This window comes from Callorhinchus milii, unplaced genomic scaffold (genome assembly GCF_018977255.1).
Source record: "Callorhinchus milii isolate IMCB2004 unplaced genomic scaffold, IMCB_Cmil_1.0 Scaffold3, whole genome shotgun sequence".
NCBI classification, from domain to species: domain Eukaryota; kingdom Metazoa; phylum Chordata; class Chondrichthyes; order Chimaeriformes; family Callorhinchidae; genus Callorhinchus; species Callorhinchus milii.
In genome coordinates, this window is record NW_024704744.1 from 5346278 (window position 1) to 5364703 (window position 18426).

General features: G+C 44.7%; 1 protein-coding gene across 1 annotated transcript in view; it reads left to right on the forward strand.

Annotated features, from left to right (window-relative positions):
* The window catches only part of eys (eyes shut homolog), a 528873-nt gene that overhangs the window by 62403 nt on the left and 448044 nt on the right, over positions 1-18426 (forward strand). Inside the window, exons 7-9 of the mRNA XM_042332751.1 lie at positions 792-929; positions 2988-2992; positions 5571-5737. Of these exons, the coding sequence (XP_042188685.1) occupies positions 792-929; positions 2988-2992; positions 5571-5737 (310 nt within the window). The remainder of the gene's footprint in view (positions 1-791; positions 930-2987; positions 2993-5570; positions 5738-18426) is intronic.

Below are 18426 nucleotides of genomic sequence, written 5' to 3' on the forward strand. Positions count from 1 at the left end.
AAAGTTTACCTGTCATGTAGGACCCATTATTTGGCAAGCAATGACAGCCTCTGGCAACTCTTCAACGCTCCAATTTCTGCTGACGATAAAAGAAGCAAAAAACAAAGCTAATGTGCATTGGAAATGTGTAACATAGGGATGAAACCTGTTACGAGTGATGTGGTCGAGGACAGTCAGCAAGTAAACACTTATCCTTTGATGTTGGATCTTCTTAGCAATGTGAAGCAAAATTCGTCAAGAGTTAGAGTTAGGGTTGATTGTTCACCCAATAGTAGTAATAATAATAAGAATAAGAATCATTACATTTGGTATAGCATCTTTCACGTCAGGAAGACATGTCAAAGCGCTTCACAGGATTTACTGTAAAGTGTAGCGACTGTGCATTTGTAAGCAAACACAGCAACCGATTTGGTCACCACAGTTTGGATTGAATGACCATTTTTTATTTGGGGGATTGTTGCCAAGGACACTGGGTAAATCTTTAAAGTCCGTCTGAACAAGCAAAAAGAACCTTGTTTTAAATTTTCATCTTAAGCGAGAGACCTGGGTTCAATTACCAGCAGGGCGAAACATTGAGCAAGTTTCCTTACTCTATACGTTTGTGTTTACCTAGCAGTGAGTAGGAACCCAGTTGTTAGTCAATTGGTGGATCATTTTTCTAGATTGAGTGACCAAATTATTATTGTTTGCAAAGAAATGCAAGGATTATTAATATTTGTCATTTTCACTAGCAGCAAGTTGGCTTCCCTCCAGCCTTGCCCTCATACTCCATGAAATTTTATTTCTTGTAGGATTTGAAGGCAGGAACTGCGAAGTGGATGTGGACGTGTGCACAGCACTTAACGTAACCTGCCCGAAGGGATCACAATGCGTAGACCAACCTGTCAGACTCGAGTACCTCTGCCTCCATCCGTGCTCTCAAAATGTAAGTGGGTTGTTCCTTACAATGTATTTAGGGTCAAAAGCCCGTTGAGACAAAAGGCATGTAACAAAATGACACCACACAAGATTACAAGGGAGGTTTGGATGAAAAGGTCCTTCAGCCCATTTGATCTCGTCCTTCCGGAAGGCCCGCCTTGCCTTCCTCCCATCACAACATGAAGCTGTTTTTAAATGAGTTCCAGTGTCATGGCATAAACCACTGTTCTTGTTAATCTTTACCAGTCGTTATGCACATACACGTCAGTCAGGTCTGGATATTCTTAAGCACGGTGACAGGTTTCTGCATGTGTCAGACACCCGGCTGATCAAAATAAAACTCTAGCACTGTATAGCACCTGATAGGTAATGGCTGACAAGTGTAGTGATCATGTATTTGGTAGACATTTATGGCCCAGGAAAGTTGGACAAATAAGCTTTAAAGTGAGTGATCAATTTTATTTGGGGCATTGTTAGCATAGGACACAAGGAGAAACTGCTGACTCATTCTGAAGAGGTACAAGGGATCATTAACATCTATCTGAACGGGAAGATGAAACTTTAGTGATGATAATAATAATATAAACTATAGTATAATATCTCAACCAAAGGAGAACTCTGACAATATAACACTTCCCCAACATTGTGCTAGATTGTCAAGAGAATGGGTTTGTGAACTTAAACACCAAATGTGGGACGTGAATCCATAGTCTTCTCACCCAAGGGTATGAGAGGGGCAACTGAGCTGTGCTGACTGGCATCTGGTATTTGAATATAATATTTATCACTCGCTCCTCTATCTTTTCCCTACTCTTCAATATACAAGTATCTATTTTATAACAATGACAACGTATGGGATTTAGATAGTGCCCTTCACGCAGGGTAGAGTTTCGGAGCAGAGCAGCAAGATTAAATGCCGAGCCAGGGAGAAGAGGCAGGTGAGGTGACTATAGGTGTGGTCAAAGAGGTCAGTCTTCAGGTAGGATTTAAAGATAGATAAAGGGAGGCGGGGTGGTGGGGGAAGGGATTGAGACAAGGAGTTACAGAGATTAAGAGTGCAGTGGCTGAAGGCTTGGCCACCGACAGTGGTGTGAAGGGGTCGGGGGATGCTCATCAGGCCTGTGTTAGCTGAGTGAAGGGAGCGGACAGACAAATGGGGTCTGAGCAGGTCAGAGAGGTAGTGAGGTGCTTGGGGCCTATGTGAGGGATTTGTAATGTCAGAGTGAGGATTTGAGGGTCAAGAGCCTTAAGTAAAAATTAGGTCAGCAGGATGCATCCCTCCAGAGAGAATTGGAATTACCATGTGCTGGTGGGATGCATGGAATTACCTGTTTGGTTTGGATACTCTTGAGCACGGTGATGGTGGATTTCCGCATGTGTCAGACACCCGGTTGACCCCCAAAAAATGGAATGAGTCTCTTGATACTGATTTTAGCAAATGCATCAGCTACAAAAAGCTAAATGATAAACATTCCCTTCAAACCAACAACAATATTCTACAGTACAGTTCTGCCTCAACATTGACACTTGTTCAGCTAAATTGCTGGCTACAAAGTTATAATCTTCTGGAAAATTAAAATCTCCATTTACTTCTCCAGTTCTCCATCTTCTCCTCCCTGAAGTGCAGCAAAAGTTTGAGATGGGTACTGTATAAGGATCTGAGTGGTATATATACTGAAAATGAGTACAAAGAGTGGATTGATAATGAGCTAACTACAGTCTGCCTGTGTGAAATTATGGAGTATTGCTATCAAAGGCATGCTATTATATTTGAAACATGCTGCACTCAATTGATTTGTGTGTGAATGCTTGCGTGACGGGTGTACATCTGTATGTGTATGTATGTGTGTATGCATTGGCATCATTTTATGTCAGTTCAGAACTCTTCCTGAAATCCCTCCACTCACCACTTATGGTGTATCCTGTGAAGCCTTTTGAGTCATCCTGACATGAAAGGCGCTACACCAAATATAAGGATTATTATTACTAATTATTTTATTATATGAGTGTGAGTTGTTGTAATTGCTCATGCTGCCTGTTCATTTTTCACTAGATAATTATTTGGGGAGGACAAGTTTGCAGGGCTATGGGAAGAGAGCAGAGGAGTGGGATCGAATTGGATAGGTCTTTTCAAAGAGCTGGCACAGTCAAGATGGGCCGAATAGCCTCCTTCTGTGCAGTATAATTCTATAATTCTATGATTCAGTCTCACAGAGTGGAAATGCTGAACTGCTGAAAGCAGGGAGTGTAATATAGATAGAAAAAATACATTGAAGTGAACATCAACTCCGCAGAATAAGGCAGCCACACATTCAAAGGGCAGAGTGAGGTGACAGCTCTCTGGCTCTATGAGCTGAGCGGGCCGGGCTCAGTAACCCGCTCTGTGTGGCGCTGTTGATCCGAATGGAAGTGAACAGTGTTTATTAGTAGGCAATAAGGCGCCTGTAACAATTTCCACCCCTCGCAATTCCCTTGCAAGAGATCAACAGCTTATTACACAAACAAAGTAAGTGCGGCAAATACATCCAATATTTTCAAGAGCGAGGTTGCGATAAGAAATATTACCATGTCTCTTTGGGACCTTATCGTGTTTCCTTTGAATTAATACTGTGTTTCTCGGGGCAGCTTGTATTGATTTCCTGATTCAGATCCACTCTGCAGTTTTGTTTCTTTGCAGCGAAATGAAAACACAACGGAATAGACCTGCCTTACCTGATAACTTGCATTGCTCAACATCGTTTCATCATTCCACCTTCTCATTTCGGCATTAATGTAGTATAAATATGTGGCACACTGCACATTAGATTATGCCATCAGTTTTCTTTCATCTTCTACACACCAATATTACAACAACAAAATTACATTTATAGAGCGAATTTCATGTTGGGAGGATATCCCAAAGCGCTGGATAGTCAAGATCAGGTCTCGGTCAGGATCCGAGCATGGGGAAGGGGTGGGGTAGGGGTGAGGGAAGGCAGAGAGGTGGGAGGGAAACCAAAAGCACGGTCGAAGAGAAGGGTCTTGAGACCAGCTTTGAGGGAGGCAAGGGAGGAAGCGAGGCAAAGGGACCGTGGGATGGAGTTCCAGAGTGTGGGGGCAGAGAGGCTGAAAGCCCGGCCACCGACGGTAGGGCAGGTCGGGCAGTGCAGAAATTGACTAGTCCCATATGTACTGAGAGAGGGAAAGGAGATTGTTGCATTGTCACAGGTGCCGTTATTCGGATGAATGTTAAATTCAGGTCACGTCTGCCTGTTCAGATGGACGTTAAAGATCCCATGGTACTCTTCGAGAAAGAGAGGGAGTTTTCCCTGGTGTCCACGCCAACAATCGCCCAAATAAAATTGGTCACTTACTCCATGGCTGTTTGTGGGACACTGCTGGGTGTCGCACAAATTAGCTGCCACATTCAACCGCAAAATATACAGGCACTGCACTGCTGACACGAAAGGTGCTATATCAAATGCAAGGAATCATTATTATTATTTAATGCCCTGATGCTCTGCTGGGGAAATCGTAAATTTAAATGAGAGTTTAAAAGAGTTTCTCTCTGTGTGCTGGCCGACAATGTTTCATACTAAACAAGTGTTTGTGGGACTTTGCTGTGTGAAAAATTCTGCATTCTCCTACAAAATACACAGTCACCACACTTCTCAGTAAAATCCCGTGAAGTGTTTTGACATCTCAACGGCATGATATCAAATGCAAGGATTATGTCAAATGCAAGGATTATGCTTTTACAATGCAATGCAATTGATACTGATACAGTACCTTTTAAGCCCTCCATAGCCTCACCCCACCCTACCTGTGCGACCTCCTAACCCCCTACCAACCCGCCCGTTCCCTCCGCTCAGCTGGCTCTGGCCTGCTCCATGTCCCCCGCCCCATCCGCCCCACCATTGGCAGGAGAGCCTTCAGCCACTCTGCCCCCAATCTCTGGAATTCCATCCCCCAGTCACTCCGCCTCGCCCTTAGCCTCCTTCAAGTCCCACCTCAAGACACTCCTCTTCGATCATGCCATTGGCCACCTTCCCCTCCCCTCCCTTACCCCCCTAACCCCAGCTCGGGTCTGAAATGCTGTACTCTGTCCAGCTCCTTGGGACGTCCTCCCGACCTGAGAGGCACTGCACAAATGTAATCTTGTTGTTGTCGAGAACGTGGGGGGGCATTATGATTATTATTCTAATACGGATCCTGAGCAGATACCTATCCACTATTAAGGAATCATTAATAATAATAATAATCCCTCCATTTGATAGAGAGCTTTATTACGTGGTCGAAATGTATCAAAACACTCACTGAATGTATTGTAAAGTGACTGCATTTTGTGAGCAAAATGTGGCAGCTAGTTCGCGCACAGCAGTGTCCCACAAACAGCCATGGAGTGAGTGACCAATTTTATTTTTTGTTAACTGATGAACCATTCAGAACTTCTGCTAGGAGTTCAGTGCCTTAAGATGTCCTCCCAACGTGAAAGGCGCCACACCAATGTAATTTGTTGCTGTTGTAGGACATAGTACTTAGTTTCATCCACCAACTTTTACTGGGGGAGGGGTGAAGAAGATTAGGATATTCTTTGAATGTTTCTTTTGATCACTCATTCTTATTTTCTTATTCTTCCCCCCCACCCCTGGTTCGATGCCTGGTGTCACTAGCTGTGTTCTGAGGCTGGCCGCTGTTTTGTGGGTGACGGCATACAGGACTATGTGTGTGTCTGTGCCCCTGGCTGGGCAGGAAGATGGTGCAACCTCAACATCAATGAATGCAAGGACCATTGGTGCCAAAACGGAGGTACCTGTGAAGATGGAGTCAACACGTACAGGTACCCACATCACCATTGCTCTCAGGACGTGCGCAGAACAGTCAAGCGCTTTAATGATAACAATCCTTGCACTTTTTGATATAGCGCCTTGTTACATCTTCGAGACATCTCTGCCAATACACAATGATAATAATAATAATCCTTTGAATTGATATAGCGCCTTATCACGTTGTTCAGACATCTCAAAGCACTTCACAGAATATAGTGTAAAGTGAGTTGACCTGTATATTTTGTGGGTGAAACACTTGCATCATAAAATACATTGTAAAGTGCTATGAATGTATCTTTTGAGTGAATGTGACAGCCAATAAGTGTACAGTAATGCTACTGTACTGCGCTATACAAAACTGGGGGTAAGGATTCATCCCACTCAATTTCTGTTAACCTGCAAGCTGAAGCCTTAATGAGTAGAGTGGTCCTAGCTGGACAAGCAACAGGAAAGCTTGCCAGACAGAGTTTCAATGGCAAGCTATGCGGTTTTAGTTAGACTTGAGCACACATATGAATTTCTATATGACGGTGGGATGCAGGGAGCTCTCAGTTTGGATTGGATATTCTTAAGCACGGTGATAGGTTTGTGCATGTGTCAGACACCTGACTGATCAAACAAAAATATTGTCCAAATCTCATTTACAGATTCTACATTTGTATCATTCATCCACCAACAACCTCAGCAGAATTCTTCAGCAGTTTAGCTAATGCAGTTCTGCACATTAATATTGCAGCTTTCATTAAGGAATAACATTACATTTCATATTCATATCCCTCTTCATTAGCTGTCAGTTTTGCTCTTAGGTATAAAGACATTCTCTGAATGAAAGAGAAAATATTATGTTATGAATGTCCTGATTTGTTTTCCTTTTTTTTAAATTAGCACACATATTTGCAAAGATCATCAAAAGCACTGTCAAAAGAACGTGAGCTTCACAAAATAAATGTAGCTCCATGGCAGAAACTGGGAGTCAGTAAAGTGAAAGGCAGAGGTTTTGTTTTGGTCAATCGCGTGTCTGACACATGCGGAAACCCACCACTGTGTTTAAGAGTGTCCAAACCAGACTGAGACTTCCATGCACCCCACCCACACATGGAAATTTTCATGTACTGGAGTACAAATGTTCCTGTGTCTTGAACGGAATAGAATCTGCACTCTCTCCCCTGAGGGACACACTCTGCTTATCTAATTTCCGAGAGTATTACGCACAAGCTAATCACTATTTCAAACCAAAGTAGATTTTCTCTCTTTTTTTATGGTTTATATTCCATCCTTGTCCAAATACATGCCTCGCATTCTAATCAATTGGCTGCTAATCTCATTGTTGCTTGGAGGGGTTAGCTCGCGGAAATCACACAACAAGGAATTATCCCAGCAGATCGCTGGACAGTTCAATGGATGTCTAATTGGATCTATAATGCTGGAATCAGACCATATTTCATACAACTAGTCCAGGGCTGGCTGCCTGCACATTGCACTGATGTCACTTCCTGTGTGCTGCAATGGGCACGCTATACACAGGAAGCCGTGCTGACATCACTTCCTGCGACCTGCCATACGCACCACGTGCAAGGCACACCACTGAAGTCACTTCACGATGGGAGTGATGTCCTTGGCAACCTAAAGAATAGAGGGGTTAAGGTATATGGGCATATGGCGGGTAAATGGAATTAGGTTAGAAGATCAGCCATGATCTTATTAAATGGCGGGGCAGCCTCGAGGGGCCAAATGGCCTACTCCTGCTCCTACGCCTTATGGTCTCTAACCAGTTGATCTGGAAGAATTGACCAGCAGTCAGTTTAGAGATCTCTTCCGAGATTCACAGAACACTCAGGCTACAAAAAGTAAACCTTGAGCAACTTTGAGGATCTCACCGACAGCCCGGACACCCTGCCCAGCAGCTTCGAGCGCTATCCCAACAATGATAGGTCCAACATAATTGCAATCGGTACTGCACTGTTTTGAAGGAGGAAGAAATGCATTCTTTTGGAGATTAAAAGGAAAGACATTATGAATTGATCAGCAATAAAAACAAGGGCAGGTGGACTATATCCTGCCATACTTTATCATCGAGAGACCCCTCTCCCCCTCTGTGATTGAGATTATTCCATCAAATCATTGGATCAATGGATGTTTAATTGGATCTGTAAGGCTGCAATCAGACCATATTCCATACGCCTGGCCAAGAAGCAGGGCAGCAGAAGCTTGAACCCACAGCAGGAGATGTGCAGAATGGGCTGTGCTTGGGGAATATTGCCATCTGGTCTCTTATGCTTGAATGTAAGTCAATCTCCCATTGTTTGCACTTCTCTAACCATCAACTATTTGCTCCTAAGACTAGAGGTTGCTTTGATCCAAAACATTGTGCTGGCAGAATCAACTGGGACACTGAAATGGGAAATAGATGCAGTAGTTTGGAAGTAAGGGTTTATCAGCCTGTTTTAATTGGTAGCACTCTTGCCCCTTAAGTCAGACAGTTGTGGATTCCAGCTGTGTGTTGGAATTTTGGACTTGCTCACTTCTGATGAGATGTTAAACTGAGATTCTGCCTGCCTGTTCGGGTGGATGTTAAAGATCCTGTGACATTACTTGAAAAGCGAAGAGATTTTCTCCCAGTGTCCTGGCCAGCAATACCCTAGATAAAATTGGTTACTCACCTCATTGCTGTTTGGACATTGCTGCACGAAAATTGGTTGCTGTGTTTACCTACACAATACACACTCACTCTGCTTTACACCATATGCCGTGAAGTGCTTTGAGATGTCCCCCTGATGTGAAAGGTGCTATGTGCGAGAATTATTATCTTTGCTGTTGTTATCTATGGAGAAAAGGTAGCAAAAGATTTGTCAGTTTACTAAAGAGTAGCAGGTTTGATGGACTCAATGGCCTGTTTCCTGTTTTCCCTCTCTCTTTTTATAGCTCTGAGCAGCTTGAAGTTGTAATAAAAAGCAAGGCCAGAGGCTGGCTAGATGCTGAAGCATGTGTCCCATTTCACGAATGCCTGGCTTGCCATGTCTTTGCTTATTTAGGAGTATATCATTATTCCGCCATCAGTGGCCGTGGTTTCAGTCAATGCTACCTGAAACTTTGGAAGTCTCTTCCCCCCCAATCCCTTTCCCTCCCCCTCCTTCCCCCTTCGTTTTAAATCATGACAGAAAACCTTCCTCTTCGATGGTGCTTACAGTCACCTGCTCCCTCGCCCCAGCTCAGTGTCAGGCTCCACCACTGACAAGTGCTCTGAGAAGCTGCTCTTTGTAAACGGCACTATATAAATGCATATTGTTGTTATTCATGCACACAAACTGGGAAGGACTTGCAGTATGACTCAGACAAAATCCCTTACTTGCTGGTCTGTCTTTAAGCTATAAAGCACCAGCAAATCAAGTCCAATGTTACTCCAGACAGGAGTTCACAGAACAGCACTGCATCGATCAGTGCATTAAACTAGCAGAAATCTCCTTCGGGTATATGATGAGTCATTTTGAGCAATGTGCAAAGTACAAAGATGTTGCCAGGCTAAAATGACTGTTTGTGGGACACTGCTGTTGGCTGCTGGGTTTCACCCACAAGTCTACAGTCAATTCACTTTATAGTATATTCTGTGAAGACATTAAGGCCCCATCTGCCTGTTCAGGTGGATGTTAAAGATCCCATGGCACTATTTAAAAGGAGAAGGAAGTTTCTCCTGGTGTCCTGGCCAACAATCTTTCAGAGAAAATTGATCATTCACTTCATAGCTCTATGTGGGAAGTTGCTGTGTTGCAAATTGTACTGCCTCATTTGCCTGGAAATATAGTCACTACACTATAATAAATCCTGTGAAGCATTTTGAGTTAATTTGACAAATGTAATATGATCCCATATCAGAGGCAAGGACTATTTTTATATCCCTCGATGTTTTTTCACTCGTCAGATTTAATCTCCACTTTGAAGCATCCTATTGATCCAGCCTCAGTATCCACCTGCAGCGCTGAATGCTAAACCCTGATAACCCTCCCACTGAACGAATTCTTTCGAACCTCTCCCCTAATTTTTCTATTAATGGGGCTAAGAATACCAGCCAAAGCCTTTCAGGAAAAAACGGGGAGAGGCGAAAAGCAACACAGAGAGAAAATCTTCCCAGTGATGTGTGATTTTCAGTGATTTATACACAGAGTTTTTAAGTGCTTTTCAACGGTTCACAAACGTAGCAGTACTCAGCCTTTTGGAGCTGAATTCTCAGTAGAAGTGCAAATACTTGTGAAAACACGCGATGACTATATAAGCTGCTAAACTGTAACCTTCTGGAGCGATTCACACTCCAACGCCTAGACAGCAACAGTGGTATCAACAGATTAGAACATCTGTAGTGGAAGGGGATTTGTCTTGAATCAAAAGAGACCCCAGCTTAGCAGATGGGATGAACAACACAGGGACATTGAGCTTGCATCTCTCGCCTGATGCTCCAGTGCAATGTCGGAGGTCCTGTCTTTTGGATGAGGTGCATTCATAACATCCAGACTCGACCTCGCTAATTCCCAGCTTTTCGGCCTCCCCAACTCCTCCCTCCATAGGCTACAGATCATCCAGAACTCTGCAGCCAGTGTCCTCTCCCACACCAGGCTCCGTGATCTTATCAACCCCATCCTCGCCCGACTCTTACTAGCTTCCCATCACACAGAGGACACAGTTCAAGATCCTGGTCCTCACCTTCCAAAACCTCTGTGGCCTTGCTCTGCCCCCATCCTCTGGAGCTCCATCCCGTAGACCCTCCACTTCGCCCGCTCACTTGTTTTTCTCAAGACCCTCCTTTTTGACCGTAACATCGGTCACCCTCCTTTCCCCCCATCACCCTGCTCTCCACCCTTCCCTTCCTAACTCCCAACCTGGGTCCAAAACACTCATTATCCAGCCCCTTGGGAAGTCCTCCAAATGTGGATGGCGCTATGCAAATGTAATTTTGTTGTTGTAACTGAGTGTCCGTGATACCATTGGAAAAGGAGGGTGTCCCAATCTCCTAGCCAGTAATCATCCAGATAAAATGGGTCAGCTTTCTCCCCCCAACCTCTCAACAACTCAGCGACCTACTAAAACCACACCAGCCTGTCCGCTCCCTCTGTTCTGCAGGCACTGGCCTGTTGCATATCCTCCGCCCTGTGTGCTGCATTATCTGCAGTTGGGCTATTAATATATCTGCTCCCATTCTCTGGAACTCCCTCCTGGAGTCCCTCCACTTCGCCCCCTCCCTTGCCTCCTTCAAGGCCCATCTGAAGAACTTTTTGGAATGTGCCTTCGGTCATTTTCCCTCCTACAATTTGTTGTTGTTGTTGACTCCCACCCCCAGCAGTTTTAGTACTTTCAAGTATTTTCTCTCTGTAAAAGGCACTATATAAATGTATATTGCTCTGCTTGTGGTCACTCAATCCACGACTGTTTGTGGGATGCTGCTGTGTGCAGTTGACTACTGCATTTCGACCACAAAATACAGTCAATTTACTTTTGAGTATATTCTGTGAAGTGCTTTGAGAACTCTCAATGACTTGATAAGGCATTATATCAAATGCAAGAATTATTACTACTATTGTACTAGTACAAATTAACAGCATTTATGTAAGGTTCTTTGAGATGTTTCAACCTTATAGACATTACAGCAAGGACTCTTATCTTATTATAAACGCCACAAAGAACGATGTTTAGCAAAATTTAGGGTGTTAGAGTCTATGCCATAAGATACAAAACATGTATTGTTAAATAACACATGGAGAGTGATCTGGAAGATTGTTGTTCAAGGGACACCAGGAAAAACTCTATCTGAATGGTGTTCTTAACCGGAAGAAGAACTTGGGCCATGTGTGTCTATCAGCTTCTCCAAAGGACAGTACCTCCAACAATATTTCCATCTCTCCCCAACCATTGCGCCACCCAGCACTGCGCTGGGACATCAGCCTAGACTGTGAGCTCGTTGAAGATGGTCCTTGAACCTCAATCATCTAATCTAAAGTTGTTAAAGATCCTGTGATGCTGTTCAAGAAGAGAAGTTTCTCCCAGTGTCCTGGCCAATAATTTTCCCCACTCCTCTTCTCCACCTTCCCCCTCCCCCCCCTCCGCCCCGGATAAAACCTATCATTCACTGTTCGCAAAATGTCTACCTACAAAATAGACAGTCCCTACACTGTGCAGAAAAGTGTGAGCCTCTTTTGAGACATTTTGACATTACAGTGCTGTGTCATACACAATTAATAATTGAGGGACTACTTAGATTGTTGACTGAGGGACAACTAACCCTCTTATCTTAGGGCACCTATTTCTGTGAGAATTGCGATGTTTCTTCAAAAAACTAGCTGCCTGGTCGAAGATTATAGTGGGCTGTTGAAACAAATGGAGCTGCGCGAAGGTCTTGATTATAGGAATAAAAGATAACATATGCTAGAAATTATATTAGAACATAAAGGGAGAGAGTGTGCATTCCATTCCAACAACAACTTAGGGGGCAAGACAGAGGGATTGAGGGAGAGAGTTACAAAGCTTTGGGGCGTAGTGACTGAAGGCACAGCGACCGATGGTAGAGGGACCAAGGGCCGAATAGGAGGCTGGAGCCGGCCGAGCGGAGGCAGTGGGTGGGGTGAACAATCTCTCTCTTGAATTTCTATGTGTAGGTGGGATGTATAGAAATCTCAGTTTGGTTTGGATACTCTTAAGAATGGTGATGAGTTTCCTCATGTGTCAGACTCCTGGGTGACCAAAAGTAAATATTGTTAATCCTTCCATTTGATGTAATGCCTTTCACATTGATCGGATTGAAAGTGCTTCACAAGATATACTGGGAGGTTTATTGGCTGTTTTGTAGGTGGACGCCTTTGGAGTCAGCCAAGCGCACAGGTGGACTGCGGGGAAGGTCATTTTGTGCACAGTCCACTATGTGGTTGTGTTTGCTGTTTCTGTCACCGCTGGGTTTCATGGAGCCTGTGAGAGGACCCGCTTGACTGACCAAAGCAGCTGTTACCTGAGTAACAACATTAGACATGGTGGATGGGCTAACGCCAGCAAAATCACCAGCAGGGGTTTAACAACCACCATTGCTGTAGTAGAGACCAGCTGTCAGCCAACATGCCAGAGGCAAGGCTGAACTTGATAAGAACTTCCCCCTGAGGATCTCACCTAAGCTTGTCCATCTCAGTCCCCATGCTTATTCAGGCAAAATCTTCATTATACGCTGCTTATTGATTGGGTCAGAAAGCTGCTGAAAGTGGAGGAGATTAACCCTGAAGTATGGTTGCTGCTTGTTTTGGCTTGCAGGATGGATTGCTTGGGACCCTATCCCCCCCTTCCAATCTGTTTCTCCCCCTTGTCTCTCCACCTGTCATTCTATTCCGTCTCATAGGGGAATCCAGAACAAGGGGGCATAATCGTAAAAGTAGAGCTAGGTCATTTAGGAATGAAATTAGGAGGTCAGTTTATCACCCAAAGGGTTGTGAAAATCTGGAGCTCTCTCCCCCTAAAGCCTATGAATGCTGGGTCAATTCACATCTTTACGACTAAGTTGATAGCTATTTGTTAGGTCAGAGTATTAAGGGATACAGGGCAAGGATGGGTAATTGGTCTTGGGGTACAGATCAGCTATGGTCTTAATAATAATAATCCTTGCATTTGATATAGCGCTTTTCGCGTAAGGAGGACGTCCCAAAGCGCTTCACAGAATACACTGTAAAGTGAATTGACTGTATATTTGTGGGCGAACCCGGCAGCCAATTGCGCACAGCAATGTCCCACAAACAGTCCTAGATTGAAAATGACCAATTTGTTATTGTTTTTGGTTTTGGAGGGATTATTATTAGGCTCTGTGTGGAGTAAGGAAACTTGCCCAAGGTTTTGCCCTCTGCCTGGAATTGAACTCAGGTCTCTCGCTTGCAAAGCGAGTGCTCTAACCACTGAGCTACAGGACTCCACGTAGAATGGTGGGACAGGCTCAAGGGGCTGAATGACTTACTCCTATTTCTATAGTTTTATTCCCTTCTCTTCCATATTCTTTTGCTCCCATAACCAATTTAGATCCAAGCTCACGTTAGGATTTTAGAAACTTAGAGATCATTTATTTTCAACCGGCTCTAATTCCTGGCAGTAATTTGGGACTGTCCAGAGTTTCACATGAAAGCAATTTGATACATTTTACATAATGCACTCTATCAATATTAATAACAACTGAGGCACAGAGTTTTGGGTGTATTGGCTGAAAGTACAGCTGCTGATGGTGGAGCAGAGTGGAAAAGGGACATGGAGGAGGTCGGAGCCAGCTGAGCGAAGGGGCAGGTTGAGAAATGAGCAGGGTAGAGAGGTTGGGAGATGCCAAGGCATGAATTGATTTGGACGCAACTGTGAGGATCTTGAAATTAATCCGTTCTGCGATAGAGAATCAGTGCAGCTTGGCAAGAGTTGGCAAACATCATATCTCAAACACTTGATGGGTAATTGGTGTCAAGTGCAGTGACTTAATTTAGTAAGCAAACTTGGAAATGATTTGCATACAGCAATGTCCTACATTCAGAAATGAACTGAATGACCGATTTTGTTGGGGGTGAGGGGGATGGTTCTTGACTAGGAATTGGGAGAGACACCCTTCTCTTTTCAATCGTACCGTGAAATCTTTAAAGTCCACCTGACCAGGCAGACAGGACCTCAGTTTAACAGCTACTACAAAGGACAATGTCTTTCACAATGCTGCATTCCCCCAGTAGAGTATTGGAGCATCAGCCTAGATTGTTAGACTGCAGTCCCCATGTGGATCTTGAACCCATAAACTTCAGACGTGGAGATGAGAGTTCTAGCAACTGAGTCAGTCTGATCATACATCGCTGGGTGTGGTTTGAATGCAAAAGTGTGAAACACGGTTGAACGAGATTCTTTAGCACTGTGGAGAATTATGTCTTGAACACAACGCCAGGTTCCCATGTGTCTATTCCTGAAGGGGGTTTTATGTTGAATGACAGTATTGAGAGAGAAAGAGAGAGAGAGCAAAAGGCTTTTATTTCTCTCCTCCAGTTTACATTACCATGACAATAATAGCATGAACTCATAGTCCCTTTTTATGTAGAAACATAAAATAGTTTGACCAGTCTAGCATCTGTACAAAAGCTGCAGACCATCCAGAACTCTACAGTTTGTGTCTTCTCTTGCACCAGGATCTGTGAATCTATCCCAATACAATTGACCAGATACAAGTCCTCCCCATGATCTGATAAAGCGCCTTTCACGTTGATAGGTTCTCCTGAGATGCTAAAGGTTTGTGTCTTGGATTCCAAGCTGGGGGGTGGGGGAGACAAGGGTTTGGGAAGGGGGAAAGATGACTGAAGGTGCAGTCAAAGAGGCAGGTCTTGAGACAGAGCTAGAAAGAGATAAGGAAGGGAACGATTCGGAAGGAAGTTCCACAGATTAGAGGCAGACAGGCTAAAAGCCTGACCATTGATGGTGGGCTTGGTAATGCGGGAGACTTGTAGCACACTGTGAATCAATCCCATGTGGATTCTGGTGCCCCATTAAAGTGAATTAAATGGGACTAAAGTGGGATCTGCCACTTTTCACTAAAATTGGGGAAGAGGATTGTCAGCTGAATCACTTTCCTCTGTTCCTTATTCTATGCCGCAGGACAATATTTTCTGCTTCCCTGAGGCGAATGAGGTGTGAAATCTTGTTACGTGGTTGATTTTTAAACTCTTCCAATCATGTGTTGCAGGCTTTCACCAAGCAATGCACAATCTCTGCACTTTACAATAAAATTCTGCACAACACTTTTTGGGTTTATTTGGACCAAGTGATAATGTGCAATGTAAATACAGGGACAACAACAAAATTACATTTATAGAGCGCTTTTCACATCGGGAGGGCATCCCAAAGCACTGAACAGTCAGGTGTCGTGTCCCAAGCATGGAGGAGGATGGTATAGGGGTGAGGGAAGGCAGAGAGGTGGGAGGACGACCAATGGCACGATCAAAGAGAAGGGTCTTGAGACCAGCCTTGGAGGGGCGAGGGAGGAAGTGAGGTGAAGGGACCGTGGGATGGAGTTCCAGAAGGTGGGGGCAGAGAGGCTGAAAGCCCAGCCACCGATGGTTGGGCTGGAGACATGGAGCAGACCTGTACCTGCTGAACGGAGAGAGCGGGCAGGTTGGTAGGGAGTCAGCAGGTCAGAGAGGTAAGATGGTGCAAGGCCATGGATGACTTTGAAAGTGAGGACGAGGACCTTGAACTTGATCCTCTGGGGGATGGGCAGCCAGTGTAGTTGGGTGAGGGTGGGAGTGATGGTGTCATGGAGCCTGGTGAGTGAGAGTACCGAACTGCAGAGTTTTGGATGATCTCCAGCTTGTGAATGGAATAGTTGAGAAGATCGATGAGGAGGGAGTTTCCATAATCGAGCCTTGATGTGATGAATGAGGGTTTCAGCAGCCTGAGGGGTGAGGCAGTGGGGGAGTCTGACAATGTTGCGGAGGTGGTGGAAGGCAGTGCCGGTCATGGTGCGGATGTGTGGGAGAAAGGACAGTTCAGGGTCAAACAAGCCACCCAGTTCCTGACTGGCTTAGTGAGGTTGAATGTGTAGCCGTGGAGGTTGATGCTGCCAGTGCCTGAGGTGTGGAGGCACTGGCATGAGCCAATCAGGAAGGCCTCAGTCTTGCTGACGTTGAGTTGGAGAAAGTTGTCCCTCGTCCAGGGTTTGATGTCAGACAGGCAGTCAGTCAGGACGCCAGTAGTGCTGGAGTTGAGAGTGGAGACAGAGCGATAGAGTTGAGTGTCATCCGCATACATGTGGAAATTTACTCCATGTCTGCGGATGATGTCACCAAGAGGGAACATGTAGAGGGTGAAGCGGAGGGGACCGTGGATAGAGCGCTGGGGAACGCTGCACGAGACGGTGCGGGAGCTGGAGGTGAAGCCGTTTACTGCAAGTAAATACAAGTATTGTCATCGAGAAAGGGCTTTGAGACATCCTCCTGATCTGAAAGGCGCTGTACCAAATGTTAAGATTATAGATAAAGCTATAAGGGGCCACTCAACTAACATACGTACAGCCAGGCCATGGAGGGCTTTGAAGGTAAGGACCAGGATTTTGAACTGTATCATCTGTGTGATGGGAAGCCAGTGGAGTTGGGCGAGGATGGGGGTAATAAGGTCATGGAGCCTGTTGTGGAAGAAGACATGAGCTGCAGAGTTCTGGATGATCTGCAACCTATGGAGGGAGGAGTTGGGGAGGCTGACAAGTAGTGAATGTGTGTAATCAAGCCTGGATGTTAGGAATGCTTGTATGAGGGTCTCGACAGCGTGAGATTGTGGCGTAGCCAGGGGATGTTGCAGTAGTGGAGGAAGGCAGAGCGGGTCATGGTATAAATGTGGGGAAGAAAGGATAGTTGAGGGTTAAACAAGTCGCCAAGGTCCAGACTGGCTTATTAATGTGGAGTGTGCAACCATGGATGGTGATTCTGTCAGCGCCTGATGTGTAGAAGCGCTGATGGGCACCATCAGGAGAGCCTCCATTTTGTTGATGTTCAACTGTAGAAAGTTAGCTCTCAACCAGGACTTGATGTCTGACAGACATTCAGTTACATGGAATCCCTAGAGGTGCTGGAATTGTTCTCTTTAGAGCAGAGAAGGTTAAGGGGAGATTTAATAGAGGTGCTCACAACTTACGATGGATTTTGATAGAGTAGATGAGAAGAAACTGCTTCCACTGCTGGTGGGTCGGTAACCAGATGACACAGATCGAAGATAATTGGCAAAAGAACCAGAGGGGAGATGAGGAGAACTTTTTTTTTTACAAAGTGATTTGTTACTGTCTGGAATGTATTGCCTGAGAGGGTGGTGGAAACAGATTCGATAGTAGCTTTCAAAAGCGAATTTGATAGGTACTTGAAAAGAAAAATAATTGCAGGGCTATAGGGTAAGAACTTGTAGTGGGACTAGTTGGTAGCTCTTTTAAAGAAATGTCACAGGCATGATAGACCAAACGGCCTCTTTCTGCCTGTACGATTCTCTGAAGTAGCTCTAGATACCTCAGTCCGTGATCTGGCTAATGTGGAGATTGCACCAAGTTTCTCCTTTCCATTCTCCTTTACACATGGCAGGGTATGTCAAGCTCTTTCCATCCTTCAACATCAAGCGAGCGTCATGTCAGCTTCTCGACTTTTTTTTGGCACCGTTTGAGCTGAGTTTTGACTTTCAGCATAATTAATGGAGTTTTCTGCCTCAAATTTCTGTTTGTCAAGAGTTCTGTACTGCACAAAATGAAATTCGCTCTGTGTGAAGTTCCTCTGATTCCAATGATAGGTGTTAGCCTGGCTCAGTTGGCAGCATGCTCACTTCTAAATCAGAAGATTGTGGATTCAAACCCATCAACTCATGTTGTCTCCAGTCAACATTGTCGAAGGTATCTTTTGGTCCCCTTTCCCGAAATTAAAAATGATAATAATCCTTGCATTTGATATAGCGCTTTTCACGTCGGGAGGACGTCCCAAAGCGCTTCACAGAACACACTGTAAAGTGAATTGACTGTATATTTGTGGGCGAACGCAACAGCCAATTGCGCACAGCAATGTCCCACAAACAGTCGTAGATTGAAAATGACCAATTTATTATTGTTTTTGGTTTTGGAGGGATTATTATTAGGCTCCGTGTGGAGTAAGGAAACTTGCCCAAGGTTTCGCCCTGCCTGGAATTGAACTCAGGTCTCTCGCTTGCA